Below are 16,442 nucleotides of genomic sequence, written 5' to 3'. Positions count from 1 at the left end.
TTTAATACTTTATAATGTGGAAAGATGCTCACAACAATTAAAAACATTTTTTGGAATAGGTAATTTATACACACGAAAAAATTTTTTAAACAAAGGATACGTGGTTTAAAAAAAAAAAAGGGTCTCCTTCCTACCCAAGCCTCAACCATCCCTCCAGACAATCACTGGAACCAGATTACTATGTATCCTTACAAGGATTCTATTATATTACAAGCATGCTCAAGTATAAATGCACACACATGTGCAAATTTGACACAAAGGGTAGCATATCATACACACTATCCTTAATTTTTTTTCACTTAATTATAGTAAAATGTTTTCAGATCTCTCATACGACACACTGTTTTTCTTCATCACCAAGGCATTTTATTATGGCAGACACAAGTGCATTCATGCACACTCAAAAAATAAGATTTTTTAAATGGAATTTTAATTAGTGGATAACAATTGTAACTCAAGTGCAAAAACTTGAAAAATTATTACTAGAAGAAGCCAAATGCTACATTTAAAAAAGAACCATTAAACCAGTCTTTAATAGGAGTCACAAATTTATTAATCAGTTCAGTTGCCCAATAGTCAGTACATTGATTCTCACACGTGGCAAATTATCAAGATGTTTTTCATACTGTCGTGGATTGTTTGAATGCTACTTAAAATAACTCCAAACATGCAGCTTACAATTTTATAAAGCTTTTGATTATTGCTGATTTATACTTTTTTCCTTTGGGGTTTTAAAGTCTAACAAAGTAACCCAAATATGCTAGTCTATTTGTCTTCTCACTCAGTTTATGATTAAAGGTGACACGACCACTGCACAACTGTTCCAAAGCAATATACATAACTGCCTGAGCAAGGAACAAGCCTCTGAAAGAGCTAAATTTCAATAAAAACAACTTTTTGTCTCTTTTTAAGAAGTTTTTATTCATTTAAGTAATCTCTACACCCAACGTGAGGCTCAAACTCATGACCCTGAGAGATCAAGAGTCACATGTTCTACCAACTCCCAACTTTTTGTCTCTTGGCATCCAATCTGAGTTGAGAAAATCTGAGTTAACATGCAGACTCAGTATAGAGAATTATAATAATCTAGAAACAGTTTTTCTCATGTTACAACTATCATTTAGTACATACAATCCTAAAAAGAGTAGGATAAGTTATGGCTAATCTCTGGTGGGTAGAATGGAATTTAACTATTAAATTTACTGCAAAGTAGATTAAAGTAATTTACATGTATAAGGTATAGTCAAACGCTCTTTCAATTTCTCATAAAATCAGTAATAATTTCTAAGTCTGGAATCTTTTAATTATCTTAAATACTACTCCCTTCCCCCCCATCCTGGCCCACTGTACTATCACAATTACGTTACATAATCTTCTGAAGTAGGAGTATACTTTTCCTCTTAGAAATAAGAGATCTCGTTCAGATCACTGGGTTACCTTAAGTATAGGTATGAACTGAGTGGCCTATGTAGGATGGAGCACTAGGAAAACAAAAACATTCAGTCCTCAAAGAGATTTTGACCAAATCCACCATGACTCATATGGCATTTTCTATTATCTTAGTGAATACAGATCACAAATCTTTAAAAGGATTGACTAAATATAAGTAGGAAGGTAATAGATTCTGCTAATAGAATGAAAGTTTTGGTCACAGGGCCTAGATTAAAATCTGGCTCTCTCATTTTCTGTGTCATCTTGCACATTATTCTCTTTAGGTCTCAATTTCTTCATATTAAAATGAAAGGATAGCAGCATCTACCTTCACTACCTCCAGGACTGCTGGGAGGACTGAATGAAATCATCTTTGCCAAGGACTGAGCACAAAAGCAGGCACAAAGTAAACACGCTTTCATATTGGTTATTAGATAATCTAAAACAGATGGAATCATGAAATCTGCTTTAAGTCCCACACTCCTCCACATTTCAGTCATTTAGCCATACATCTACATACCAAACATAGGTAATTTTTAGAAAATGAGGTTTTTCTTCTACATACAGTTACTGTCAAGAATCAAGAATACGAAACTAACCTTAAGCATTACCAGGTAATCATCATGACGCTGAATCTGAAGAAGGTTAGCCAAAGCCATTACACCAGCCTTAAAATCAGGATTATTTACTATAAAAGATTAAAAATGGATACTTATAGCTCTGCAAGCATGTAATTACAGACATATATATAAGCATATAAACCTACAAAAAAAGTTTTAATTTTTCTAACAAAAAAAATCTTTGTTTTTAAAACTGCTGCTAAGAGCAGTGTAGGGACACTGACAACTAGGTAAGCTGATCAGATCAATGGGTTCCCTATTGATAAGCCAGCCACACTGAGCAAACCAACAACTATGTTAACTCACATAAGGATTGTGCTGTAACTTTTCCTGCAAGGCACATTTATGTAGCAATTTTAAGTAATATTTCTTCCCAAAGCTATTAATTTTAAACTGGACCCCTTCAATGGACAATTTTCCCAAAACCTTTTCTCTAAGCAGCAACAGTCTGTCTAAGCAGCATATTAATTCATAAGGGTAAGGAGCTTATTAATTCATAAAAGTAACTTGTAAATTATAGGTCACAATGAATCTGTCATGAAACAGTAACTTAATTATAATAGAATTAGAAACTTTATACTTTTAAAAAGAGAATACTTAAAGGCATCTGGAAGCGAAAATGATGAAAAATTTTACCACTTGTCTCATGTCATTAGATTAGAAAAAATATTTTATGCATTCAATCAATGCATAAGGCAAACAATCACTGATTAAATACAAATCAAAACCCCCAAATCAGTATGAAGAGATCAAAAAGCATTCTAACACATACTCAGCTATAAGAGGAGGAAGAAAACATCTTGTAAATGATAACAAAAAAAAACCCAGAGATTAAAACATCAACATAAAGCACTCTTAATTTACTAAAACCAAAGAAACCCAGGCTTCCTCATTTTAGGAAATAAAGAACATTTAAAGGACCAAAAAAGTTGATTATTTTTATGCACTTACATACTTACCATCCAAGTTGATCAATGGCTCTGCATTTTTAGCTGCATTGTCAGCATTTTTTGTATTATCAGGTACCAAGTCCTTGTATTTTTCAGCTATAAACAGAGGCAAAAATACAATTTGTAGAACTGTACCTTAAGATAAAATAAACATTGCTTATTTACTGAAGTTACCTGAGCCAAAGTGATAAGACTAAGATAACTCATGCAAAGTTATTTTGTGCTATTAAAAAATCCATCAGAAGACAATGTGACTGTAGCTTTCTGATTAAGCTAAAATGATTACCGAAATATCTATACAAATATCTCTTCAATATCATTTGCAAAAGTAAGACATTTCAAACTCCATCTAAGTTTGAGGAGAGAGGGTGTGCATTTACAGCTTGCTCAGAAACTTAGCAGGGGTAAAGAGTGGGAGGAAGGTAGGTATAGGTTACATGAGATTCAATACAAATTCACTAAAAAGTTTCTTTCCAAATCTTTTGAATGCCATATATGGAATCCAAAAACCTTGCCTTCTAAAAAAATCAGCACTTCAAATACACCATCATATATAAACCTAAAATAATTCTATGGAGACCTGAAACTTAGAATTCCAAAGGCAGGTTTTATTATTTTTACTTGAGAAATACTTAACAATACTTAAAAAGACTTTACAAATGTTAAGTATATAATAATAATTTACTAAAAGTAATGCCCAAAATGCAATCTTTGGTTACAGTGTTTCTGTGATTTGTAACTGAAACAGAAGGGAAAATAAAAGCGTTAAACTTTAAGTCAGACAGGGGTTAGCTTAAAGGAGTTCCCACTGGCCAAATCAGAACAGTGTAAACATCAAAATATACAACAACAAAAAAACCATTATGCCCACTGAGTAAAATAAGAATACACATACCTACACTAATTTAAACAAATAAATTGGAGAGAAGGAAAAGTTCCTCTTCACAGTAAAAAGCCAACAAATAAATGTAGACTGAATGATGAAATTAGAAAAACACCTCTAGCAACCATCATCAACAAAGTAATTGACTCAGGCAAGAATAATCAAATGGAAGCTAAAGGTAGAGGTAAAGTTTGAGGAGCAGAAGCATACTGACATCATCTCAAAGCATCTCCCCACAAGATACATATTTATTACAGAGGGGGAAATATTAACTTTACAGTGGAGAAACCTTATCAAAGTGATCAGAACAACATGACCAGTAACAGGGCATATCACTAACTTAAAAGAACACATTACTTCTGTGTTATTCTTAACAAAAGTACAAACCTTGAATCTACTTATGAAGAAACATCAAACAAACCCAAGCTGAGAGACATTCTATAAATGTCAACATAAAGAAGCACAAATAATGACTGAGTAAATGTTCCAGATGATAGGAGGCTAAAGAAATATAATAACTGAATGAAACACATGGTCCAGGATTGCTTTTTTTTGCTTTTATAAAGAACATTATTGAGACAACTGGTGAAATGTGAATAACAGCTATATACAACCGTTCTGAGTCAGTACTTTATTCTAATTATGTGAGACTTTTTTTTTTTTTGGAAATATGCACTGAAGTGTGTAAGGGGAAAAGAATCATTCACAACTTATTATCAAATGGTTGAGGAAAAAATTACATATATGTATATGTGTACATAGACAATAAGGCAAATGAAATAAAATGTTAACATTTGCAAAATATGGAAATGTAAAAATTCTTTGTGCTATTTTGCAATTTCTGTAAATCTGAAATTATGTCAAAGAATTTAAAAGAAAAACATTTAAGTCAGATTTTAATCACCTTAACTGACAAGCTAATGAAAGGATTCAAAAAGTGTTAAGGCAGAGATAATAAAAATCCACAATGGTTTCATCAAATAATACAAAATTCAAATACCTTAAAAGTCAAGAAGAATGCAACATATTAATGTAAAAGAAAAGAGCAACAGCACCTCCTATTGATAAGGGACAGTATTACTACTTTAAACCTTTTTCCAAAAAATTAAACAAAAACTTGTCTTCTAGTTTAAACTTTTAATATGCTTTTGATACTACCTACTTTTAAACTATAATTCACCTAAAGTTTCACATAAAATTCAATTATAATTTTTCAATATAAAACAATTTACCATACTTCAGATACAAATGCAGATACAAAAACCCACTTTTTGGGTTTTGTTCCCCACTAAAAAAGATCATGCTATCACTGATAGATAAATGTACTTAAGAGCTACAGGCAACTGTAGGGACACACAATCATATGGCATCTACTGTTCTTGGTACCTAGGTAACCTAAATTGCAGTATTATAAAAACAGTACAAGTAAAATTAAAAAAGGGTAAAACAGAAATAAACTGAGATGTGACAACAATTTTATTTGGGAATAGCTGAAAAACACTTTGGAAAAGCTGGAGAAAATTTTGTTGCAAATTAACAGAGTTTCTGCCAACTCAGACCACAACAGATAAAGATTTTGCTAAAGACCCTAAAAATCAACTAATGCTACCAAGGCTTATGATTACATTTATTTATTAAAGGAAGAGAATCACAAGTATTTTCTTTCTAAACTAAAATTGAAAGTAAAGAAAGCCTTAGAGTTTTCCTTAAGATTTCTGCCATGACGCTTCTGAAATTTAAGTCTGAGAAACCAGCAAAAAACACTGGTTGATGCTCCGTATCAGTATACATAAACATTCATACACTATATTCACCAAACATTTATTAAAGATGATAAGCACATCTACTGTGTCAGATACTGTGGCAGTAAAATCATGACTGGTCCCCTGCCTCCCCAAACCCCCAGCCCCAAGATGTCCATTGTCCCAATTCCTGGAACCTACGATTATGTTACGTTACATGGCAAAACAGACTCTGCATGTATGATTAAATTAAGGACCTTGAAATGGGGGGGGAGGGGGCTTATATTCAGGTGGGCTCAATATAATCACAGTATCCTTACAAGAGGCATGAAGAGCAGAGTCAGAGAGGATGTAACAACAGAAGCAGAGTCCCAAGAGAGATTTGAAGATGCTATGCTATAAATCTGAAGATAAACGAGCCAGAGATAAGGAATGCAGGCAGCCTCTAGAAGGCAAAGAAGACAAAGAAATGGATCTTCCCATAAGGCCTCCAAAAGGAACCACTTTAGTCCAGTAGGACAGATGTTGGACTTCTGACCTCCAAAACTGTAAAATAAATTGTGTCTTAAGTCACTGAATTTGGTGGTAATTTGTTACAGCATCAATAATAAATAGAGGTACTACATAGGAAACAATGAGGCAAGTAAGGCATATAAAGCAAAATACAAAGTGATGAATGACACAAAAACTATACAAGGCATAGAGTTAAAACCTATGAAAGTTGAGAAAAAATATTATTGTTGCTAGGTGGCATTTAAGCTGGATCTTACAAGGATAGATAGAATTTCGATGTGTAGAGATAGACTGACATGGCATAATGGCCAAGGAAAAGTGTAAGCAAAGAAATCTAGGGGAGAAAAAAAGATGTAAACAGGAAACAGCACTCTATATATAGTCTGGCTGGGATGTCAAGTATGTGAATACTGGTTAGATACCAGTATTCAAAGGCCTTGAATACCAGGCCAAAGGACCTGGAGCTCCTTCTGTAGAAAAAGGAAAAGCAATGGTGTTTCTGAATATATAATAAGAGCTGTTCTTTGAAGGCAAAGCGTAACATTTTAAAACATTTATGTTTCAAAAAGTAAGCCTGGTGGGCCTTGAGGATGAAAATAGAGGATGACACTAACTAACAGGAGATGAGTTTGAAAGATACTACAATAATTTCAGCAGAAAATGACAAAGAGCCTGAACCAGGGTGATAGCAGTGGGAATAAAGAAGAAAAGGTACAATGGACATCGGAAAAGATGGATGGTGACAGAATGGGAGGAAAAAGGAGAAGACAAAAAGGCTTCAAAAGAGGCGCCTGGGTGGTTAAGCATCCGACTCTTGGGTTTTGTTTTTTTTTTTATAAAGATTTTACTTATTTATTTGACAGAGAGAGACACAGCGAGAGAGGGAACACAAGCAGGGGGAGTGGGAGAGAGAGAAGCAGGCTTCCCGCTGAGCAGTGAGCCCGATGCAGGGATCCATCCCAGGACCCTGGGATCATGACCTGAGCTGAAGGCAGACACTTAACGACTGAGCCACTCTTGGGTTTCAGCTCAGGTCACCATCTCATGGGTCGTGAGACTGAGCCGCCTTGGGCTCCACACTCAGCAGGGAGTCTGCTTGAGGTTCCTTCCCTCTGTCCCTCCCCCAACCCCCGACTTTGTGTGCACACATGCATGCCCTCTCTAAAATAAATAAACCTTAAAAAAAAAAAAAAAGGCTTCAAAAGCAGAAGACGAAAAGGACTGGAAGTGACAGCCCCATAGAAGAGAACATAAAACTCAGAGGATACAGGTAAGATAATTGGATTTGCATTTAGACATTGGCAGGCCTTTCAAAATCAAATGGTCTAATGAGAGGAAACACAAGTTAACTGGATTTTTTTTTTAACTATAGGTACTAATTTTTTTTTTTACTACAGGTACTAATATTCAAAAGTTTCCGATAATATAAGTATCTATAATAAAACAACACAAAGCATAAATAAGAAACATATTTTGGCCTATAGTACCTATTGGCATTAAATGTATGCTTCAGTATCTTGTGAAATTACCTGCTGCAACCAACACTGAAATCCTTATCAATTCTGGGGCTCTAACAATTTAACCCAGAAGGCTAAGGTACAGACTGTGAAAGATACAATTTACCAACGTAATGTTGCTTTGTGAGAAGACAATTACCAGGAGACACCATTCTCAAGTTCTAAAAGAAAAATCTAAATACCAATGAAAAACAGTTGCTTTTCATGTTTTATGATAAAAGACTATAATTTTTGAAAAGAAAACTCTTTCCTAGACAATTTGGGAGTTACCGGGGGGTGAGAGCTGGACACAGAAGGATGATTACAAAAGTAAACTGTTTAATAGATGCTAAAAGGGAAATGAGGATATATAAAACTTATTTACAACAAACCCAAGGTAAAACAATGTAAGACAAAGAAACTCAAACTGGTAAGTTCCCTACATTTTCACACTCCTTTTGCCCCCGCCTTTCCTCTCCCTCTCTTTAAAACACACGTTCCCCACAAAACATACCATTATCTCCATACTCAAGTCTAACAGCTAAACCAAGAAGCCAGTCAATTGCTTCTTGTCGCTCTTGAATCTTGAAAGGACAGTTAACATCTTTGAGATACTGTGAAGAAAAAAATATCTAGTTTCATTATTACTATAACATCAGAGAATGAAAAAAATGGTAGAGTTGAAAGAGATCTTAGTTTGGAGCTCTAAGAATATAACAACATTTACATTATTAAACTGTTGATGCAATTATATAATCCAAAGGAAGGAAACATTTAAATGTACCACTTAAAGAATGTATTTCCATCATGCTTTTGGAAATTTTTACTTTTGCAGATTCCAGGAAGGGTGCCACTGTTCTAAAACAACTTCCTTATTTTACAGATGAGGAAAAAAGGCCTAGATAGTTAAAACTTGCCAATATTTACACAACTTAGATCTGGGACTTGAACCTAAAACTTTCTGATTTCAGGTCTGAAAACACATGGAACAATTAAAAAAAAAACTTTAAAAAGAAGAATATACAAATAAACCAATTATTATCTAAACTTTAGCTTTCACAATATGGAAATGCCACTGAATAGAGTAAACCATGTGACATACATGTAGAATGTAACCAAGTATTTTAGATGATTGCCAGAAGCTGTATATCCAAGTGACCACTGTCCTTCAAATGGGTCTCTTAGGAGCTGAAAATCTCATTCCAGGAACAATGCCATTAGTCAAAACTTGCGCAACTCCCCTTTGGAAATCCTTTTGGGCCTAATTAATAAATCAGTACTTTTCAGCTGTAACTCATTTTCTAACCAAAAATTTTATACCCCTGCTTTAAAGAAAACACTTCATTCACAAGATTTGGTCATGATGCAAAAAACAAATCTAACTTCAAAGTATAAAAAAATTACCAATATTAAAGATATTCAAAATATGTCTCATGATCTAAAAGTAATTCGAAAAGTTATCAACATGCTTTAAACAATGACATCATCATTCCAAAGAGACCAACTTAAAAGATAATGTCTGTTTGGATTGTTTATTTAAGTTATCCTACTTTACTGTCACTTCTAGGTGTTTTTCAGTAGAAAACTTTTTATATTCTTCAAATACCCTTCTGTGAAACTGTGTTGTCTTGTTACACGAATGGGTCATGAGATGTGATATAAACAAATATAAAATCCTAACAACATATTTCCAAGTCTTAAACATACCAAAAATTTCAAAACAAACAAAACTTTTTAAGAGCTAAAGAAAATAATCCAGTAGTAGCAATAATGGTAGTACAGGCAGGGGGAAATAACAAAGCATATAGCACTTGCTATGGGCCAAGCATAGCTCTATATCACTCATTAACAATACATTCCACTGTTCTGACATAGGAACCACTGCTATCCCATTTCCTGATGACAACACTGAGACACAGAAAGCTCAGTAAAACTTGCCTGTGGTCATAGAGCTAGTGTGTAACTTACACATTTCCCTAATTTATAAAGTCTGATTCTAAAGAGAAAGTACCTGATCACTTTGCAGCAAATAAAAAGTCACTTTTCATATTTTTAAAGGAAAATATCTTACTCTTCAAAGTAATATAACTAATTTAAATGTTTAATGTAAATAATGATGCTGGAAAATGTGATTTTTATTCTACTTTGGAAACAATTCCCTTTTCTGCAAAACTGTTACTACAGTTACACTAAGTAAACAGGAAAATTAGTCCAGCCACAAAAATACAAATGGGTATATATACAAAGATATATACACGGACCTTTCAGGATTATTTATATTGTGCACAACAATGGACATCTGTGTACGTTAAACCACAAACAAGAAATAATCTTAGTTTTGAAGCACGTCAGTGTCTTTCTTTAACAAAGTAAGTGTGGGGGCGCCTGGGTGGCTCAGTCGTTAAGCGTCTGCCCTCGGCTCAGGTCATGATCCCAGAATCCTGGGATCAAGCCCCACCATCGGGCTCCTGCTCAGTGGGAAGCCTGCTTCTCCCTCTCCCACTCCCCCGGCTTGTGTTCCCTCTCTCTCGCTGTGTCTCTGTCAAATAAATAAATAAAATCTTAAAAAAAAAAAAAAAAGTGTGTTACTGCTACCTTTTGGTCTAAGGAAAAAATCTGATTTTGGCCACCTTTACCATTTATAGAATACATGTCACCGTTTAAGAAATCTCAGTGTTTTCAGACAAAACTTTCTAACACTGAAGCCCTGTAAAAGATAATGATTTGGGGCGCCTGGGTGGCTCAGTTAAGCGTCTGCCTTCGGCTCAGGTCATGATCCCAGGGTCCTGGGATCGAGCCCCGCATCGGGCTCCCTGCTCCGTGGGAAGCCTGCTTCTCCCTCTCCCACTCCCCCTGCTTGTGTTCCCTCTCTCGCTGTCTCTCCCTGTCAAATAAATTAAAAAAAAAAAAGATAATGTGATTTGCTTTAAAAACAAAAATAAAAAAATTAAATCCCTGAAATCCAGCTTTTCTAACACCGATCATTATTTTTACTTATTTTAAAAGAACAAAGTAAGTAAGTAAGTATGTATGTATTTATTTAACAGAGAAAGAGACACAGCAAGAGAGGGAACACAAGCGGGGGCGGGGGGGGGAGGAGCGGGAGAGGGAGAAGCAGGCTTCCTGAGGAGCAGCGAGCCCGATGCAGGGCTCGATCCCAGTACCCTGGGATCATGACCTGGGCTGAAGGCAGATGCTTAAGGACTGAGCCACCCAGGCGCCCCAGAACAAAGTAATTTTAAGCTTACCTGTCAACACATAATTGTTAGAAAAGCTCTCTGTACTACTTTTATTTAACTTTCTAATTCATTACCTTTTCAAAGAACTTGGGCCAGTCACTGCTGTGGATGTTTCTTAAATTACCTCTATCTTCAATCTTGTAGTGTCTGATTTTCTGGTCTTCAAGCCAAACAATAAAGTTTCTAAATTCTGTTTCATCTGCAACAAAAATATCTCATAAATTACTAGAAGCACTAGATAAAAACACTTTCTCCTTACAAATAAAAGGTCTCGTGGATTTTTTAAAAAACTCAAATAGTAAATTAACTGAGATGCTTGAAGTAGGAGTTGAAAAGTGCAGGTTTTGGATGAACAGATTAACAAATGTTCTGTTCAAATTCTGGCCTGCATTCATATTCTAGCTACAGACACTCAGTGGCTGTGTGAACTTGGGCTTATCACCTTAAATTTTTGTGCCTCAGTCTGAGTTACAAAATGAGCGTAATAATAGGACTTACCTCTTGGGGTTGTTATGAAGATAAAATAAATATAAAAACAGTGTCTGGCACAGAGTTTTGCTATTTAAGTGCTGGTTATTATTCCAGTTCCTTTGCGGGGGAGAATGAGGGAGAACTGGGCAAAGTAAAATTTATAGCAAAGTACAAGAAACTAAATGACAACACAGTAGAAGCTACCATTGTCACTTACTGTCCTAAGTACATACATGAGAAAAGTTCATTCATTTCATTTAATCCTCCCACAGCTTTCTGAGGAAGGTAATATCCCCAATTTACACACGAGAAAACTGAAGTCCAAAGATTCAAATCTAGATCGAAGCTCTGTTGCCACTGACCCTTTTTTTCTTCTTCTCCAAGAGATCAACAAAACACCCTTATACTGCTCAGAAATAATTTTCAATTTCAAATTCAGGCTTCCATTATGAAGTCTTGAGAATTATACAATGGTCTTAGTACCCTGAGTTGTATGGGATCACTTTCAAACTTATTAGTCTACCACAGGCCAAAAACTCTGGAAGAAATGAGTAGTGGTGGGTAGTAACTGAATAACACGGGTAGCAATGTTAATGCATTTTAAAATTTTAATGCTGGGAAATCCCAAATACCTTTCCATCTACAATTTAATAGCCCTGATCACCTATTAACTTTTTTGCACGACTCCACAAGCCTGTTACCGTGCGTGCTTACCCCAAAACTGTCGGTCCTGGACTTAACTGTGCACTCTCTTGATTTCAAACTGCTGGGTGGGCTCCGACTGCACCCCCCCTCCCAGTCACCCCTTAGTTCCTGGCGGCCAGTGAACTAGTCTTCAAGTTACTCAGCACATTCCTCAGATTTCAGCAATGTGCTTAAAATATCGCCCAATTACCCGGGCAGATAGAGCGAAGAGCTAAGTAAGAACGCGAATACTCTCGTGTGCTGGGGGGGGGGGGTGGGGGCTGGGGGCTGGGGGTGGAGACTGAAGTTTAGCAAGTGCACAAAGTGGCAATGCCCAGGCAGGAGTGGGTGAGGAGGCTCCGAAGCCAAGCACGGGCGGCGGAAAACAGGTGCCTGGCGGCCAAGAAAAGAGGGGCCAGGGGCCAGGGCACCCCCCCGCCGCCCCCGGGGGGAAACAAGGCCGCGGAGGATCCCCGTGGGAAGCCCAGGTAGGGGCGTTGAGGAAGCGGCCGCCGGCGGGGTCACAGATGCGCGGCCGGCCTCGGACCGCCGCCTCACCTTTGCAATTGAAGCCAGCCGGGTTGTGGTAGTCGAGGGCCGTCAGCTTGCGTCGGAACATGGTCCCCGCGTCTCGCTCTGGTCCCCCGGGTTCGGCCGGGAGAGGACAGGCGAGGAAGAGCGGGCGGCGCAGGCACCGGCGACGCGGCGAAAAGGCGGGCAGGCGCCGGGACGCTCCGAAATGACGGCGGCCCTCGCCAATCGGGGCTTAGGAACGGCGGAGCCGGCGAATACCCACCAATCGCGGCTCCGGCTGGGGAGGCGGGGCCACGTCGGGGCACGTCGACGCTCAAATAAACTTTATTGTCAGCTTCCTGGTTGTACAATAGGCAGAAAGCGGCTGGGAAGCCAGTTAATCTCGTTTTCCGAGCCAAGTTTCCTCTTTTTTTGCTTGCCTTCTTGATAGAGCAGGCAGAGAATAGTAAATGTAGAATTTCTATTAGCCATTCCTCTCATTGGGCCCTAGAAGTACTGTTTAGTTGTTCATTCATTATATGCCTTCCACATAATAGGTGCTCTTTTTTTAAAAAAGATTATTTATTTGAGAGAGCGCGCGTGCGAGAGAGCATGAGCGAGCATGAACAGGGGAGAGGGGGAAGCAGACTCCCCACTGAGCAGGGAGTCCCACTCTTGACTGGATCCCAGGACTCTGGGATCATGACCTGAGCTGAAGGCAGCTGTTTAACTGACTGAGCCACCCAGGTGCCCAACAGGTGCTCTTGTTGCACTGCTAATTCAAAGACTTTTAGCAAGGTCCCTTTCAGACTAGTTGGGAGACACCCACAAGTAAACATACAACTGTAACACTGTGATCATTCCAGACATCACCACCAGCTGTGGAATCTCTGACGCCAGAAACTGGGAGCCATCCTTTACTACCTCTCACCCCCTGTCATAGCATCCCATAGATCATCCATTCCTGCTGTTCTCTCATGTTTCAGATCCCTCACCTCCTCCCAGCCCACTGATGCTACCTCAAATCAGGCCTTCATCATTTTTGCTTACTCCAATGATCAGATTTCTTAAGGTCAGTCTTGCCTTCTCCAGTCCGTTCCCTCCCACTCCCTACAGCAACCATAGTGCCTTTCTAAAACAAAAATCTGTTTATAATATTTTAATGATTAGTATCTTTAATGGTTAGTATCTTTGGGTGATTCCCTGTTGCCTTTTGGAAATAGTCAAAACTTACTGTATTTAAGACTGATTGAGTCCCTGTTTTCAGACATGGGTGAGACAGCAGTGAGCAGGACAGACCAGGCCCCCACTTTCATAACATTTAAAAGACCACCAAGGGAAGACAAGCAATAAACAGATAAATAAGTATGAACTATGGCTTAAAGATGGCCAGGAGTTCACCAGGCAGTCAAAGGGTAATGTGTTTTGAGGGAGGCAAATGTACAAAGGCAAGGAGTAAGCAGCAGCATGGTCCAGAGGGGCTAGGGCTTATGGGATCTGGAAGGTAGGAGAGAATGACAGCTGATATGACAGTGGGCAGAGATGGGGGCCTGATCAAGAAAAGCCTTTCATGCCATGAAAAGAGGAGCTACTGAAGTTCTTGGGGGTAAGCCAATTCTATATGTTTCATTTCATTCAACAGATTATTATTAAATACTGTATTAGCACTTGTGGGGCATAAAACAAGACATTTTCAGGAAGTTTAATAGCAAAGATAGATACGTAAAAAAAAATACTTATAATCTAGAGTTAGAAAGTAATAATTTATGGAAAATGTAAAGTGTGCTGTTAGATCAAAATACAGGTTTCCCTCGCTATCCGAAAGTAGAGCGTTCCTATGAAAACTTTCATAAGCTATAAATGGTGCAAGCTAAGAAGCAATTACCATTAATTTATATGGAAAAAAATTGTAAGTGTTCCCAGAACTCAAAAATGACCTCTCTTAGGCTTTTCTGATACCTTAAAACACATCTCACTAATGAATGCACAAAATAAATAAAAATAAAGCACAGATGCTCACAGATAGACTTCAAAGCCCTGAGGCTTGATGCAGAGATGCTAAGTGTAGTTCTTGGGGAAGGGGGCTTGGCTGTGCCCCTGTTGCTGCTCTGGGTGCTACTGTCTCTAGGATGGCTCACTGCAAAACAAAAGTGGCAAACTATTTTTGCTTCTCGCCTTTTATTATACTAGCAAAAATCCCCGTCAGATTTCTTACAATTAGCAAAAAGAGGGGCTGATAGCGGTCTTTCGTAAAAGTGAAGTAGCATAATGCAAACTTTTGAAAAGCAGGGGATACCTGTATAGCTTTAAGGAGGCACTGTGAGACAATCTATAGTTTCCAACTAAGCTGCTCAAAGAGTGAATCAAGAAAACCAATTTCAAGAGTGTCTTACCTCAACTGAAATTTGCTCAAAGCTGCAGCTATAGGCATATACTGTGGTGCATGCTAGTTGTATAATCAATGAAATACTAGTGAAAAAAAAGAAGAAGAAATGAACCAGACAAGGAAGGGAAAATAATAAAGGAATGTTTACATGCAGTTGCAGATAATGCATTTCTTTAACAAGCAGAAAAAAGCATCTGTTAAGATTTGTTTTCTGCAATTGACCCTTTAATGCAAAACAGCAGCAACAACAACAACAACAACCTAAGTTGTTTGCACCTGACTGTCTATTTCAGTGCCCTAAGGTTCCAGTCATTTGGAACTGTCTCTGGTCGTCAGCTCCAGCCACCCCCAGGTGTGGGGCAGTTGAAAGAGGATTCAGACAGAATGCTGAAGGGACCCACCAGACTTGAGTAGGGGATAAAGCTAATTCTGGAAAAGAAGTATAATAAGTTATAAGCATTCAATCTCTTTTTTACAAGAAAATCTTTTGTCTTTTTTTCCTGCATTGGAAGGAGTTCCTTTGGCCTATCTTGAATGAAGTGTCCAACGGGAAATGAATCCTAGACAATTTCATCTCTGAAGACTAAGTCCTCTATGCTTCAAGGAGGAGAAACCAACTTTTACCATCAAATAGCCTGAACTCCAACCTAGTGGTTGATCTAGGGTTTGATGGGTCATGAATTCATCTGTTTAATTATCCAGCAAAGCTGTTAAGTGTCATCTGGGTGCCGGGAAGTCTTCCAGGCGCTTTGGATGCACCTGTGAACCTATACACAGAAACCTGTGCCCCCAGACAGCTTGCCATCTGGCAAAGGAAGACAATATTATTACAAATAAGTATTTAGTATTTTAGAATGTGTAAGTCCTATGGGAAAATCATAATGAAATAAGAGGAGTGTGGGGTAGAGGTGGGGACCGTGGGGGGCAGGCAGTGGGAAATGATGCAGGTTGCGGTTCTAAACAGGATGGTCAGGTTAGGCCTCATTGAGAAAGGGAAATGCAGAGACTTGAAGGAGATAAGGGAGTTAGCTTCGTGAATAAATGGAGGAAGACAGTTCAAGATCAAGCACTTGGTACAAATGAGCCATAAGAAGGGCTTATAGATTTTTAAATAGTTGAAAAATAGTAGTTCATGACACAGGGAAGTTGTATGAAATTCAAACTTCAATGTCCTTAAATGAAGTGGTAATGGACCACAGCCACACCCATTTGCTTATTGGCTGCTTTGGTGCTACAAGGGCTGAGTGGAGTAGTTGTAACAGAAACTAGTGCACGGACACTAAAATATCTGTAAGAGTTTATATGGTTTCATAAATGCAGAAGCTATTCTGCATTTCACCATTATTACCAGGCCAACACGTTATCAAGTAAGATTACAAATCATAGATACAGGTTGTTCTTTGAAGGTTATTTTCACAACATTTCTTAAAGTCTTATCTGTTTTACTAGACCCCTTTGTTCGAATTATTCTTCCAAAGACAGTGAACAGAACAAGTTGGTAACACTTAGGAATA

The 16,442-nt window shown here is 37.8% G+C and overlaps 1 protein-coding gene across 3 annotated transcripts in view; it reads right to left on the bottom strand.

Moving 5' to 3' along the window:
- The window catches only part of RTRAF (RNA transcription, translation and transport factor), a 32,917-nt gene extending 20,159 nt beyond the window's left edge, over positions 1-12,758 (bottom strand). For all 3 annotated transcript variants that reach the window (XM_073895222.1, XM_025870047.2, XM_025870048.2), the window contains exons 1-5: positions 12,588-12,758; positions 10,949-11,073; positions 8,150-8,249; positions 3,011-3,097; positions 2,031-2,119 (exon numbers count right to left, since the gene is read on the bottom strand). In XM_073895222.1, the coding sequence (XP_073751323.1) occupies positions 2,031-2,119; positions 3,011-3,097; positions 8,150-8,249; positions 10,949-11,073; positions 12,588-12,648 (462 nt within the window). In that variant the 5' untranslated portion in view covers positions 12,649-12,758. The remainder of the gene's footprint in view (positions 1-2,030; positions 2,120-3,010; positions 3,098-8,149; positions 8,250-10,948; positions 11,074-12,587) is intronic.
- Between the last annotated feature and the right edge of the window lie 3,684 nt (positions 12,759-16,442).

Source organism: Callorhinus ursinus, unplaced genomic scaffold (assembly GCF_003265705.2).
Source record: "Callorhinus ursinus isolate GAN/ISIS: 27379988/994484 unplaced genomic scaffold, GSC_fseal_2.0 scaffold8, whole genome shotgun sequence".
Lineage (NCBI taxonomy): Eukaryota > Metazoa > Chordata > Mammalia > Carnivora > Otariidae > Callorhinus > Callorhinus ursinus.
Note: the sequence above shows the minus strand (reverse complement) of the source record. Positions and strands in the feature narration are given on the sequence as shown.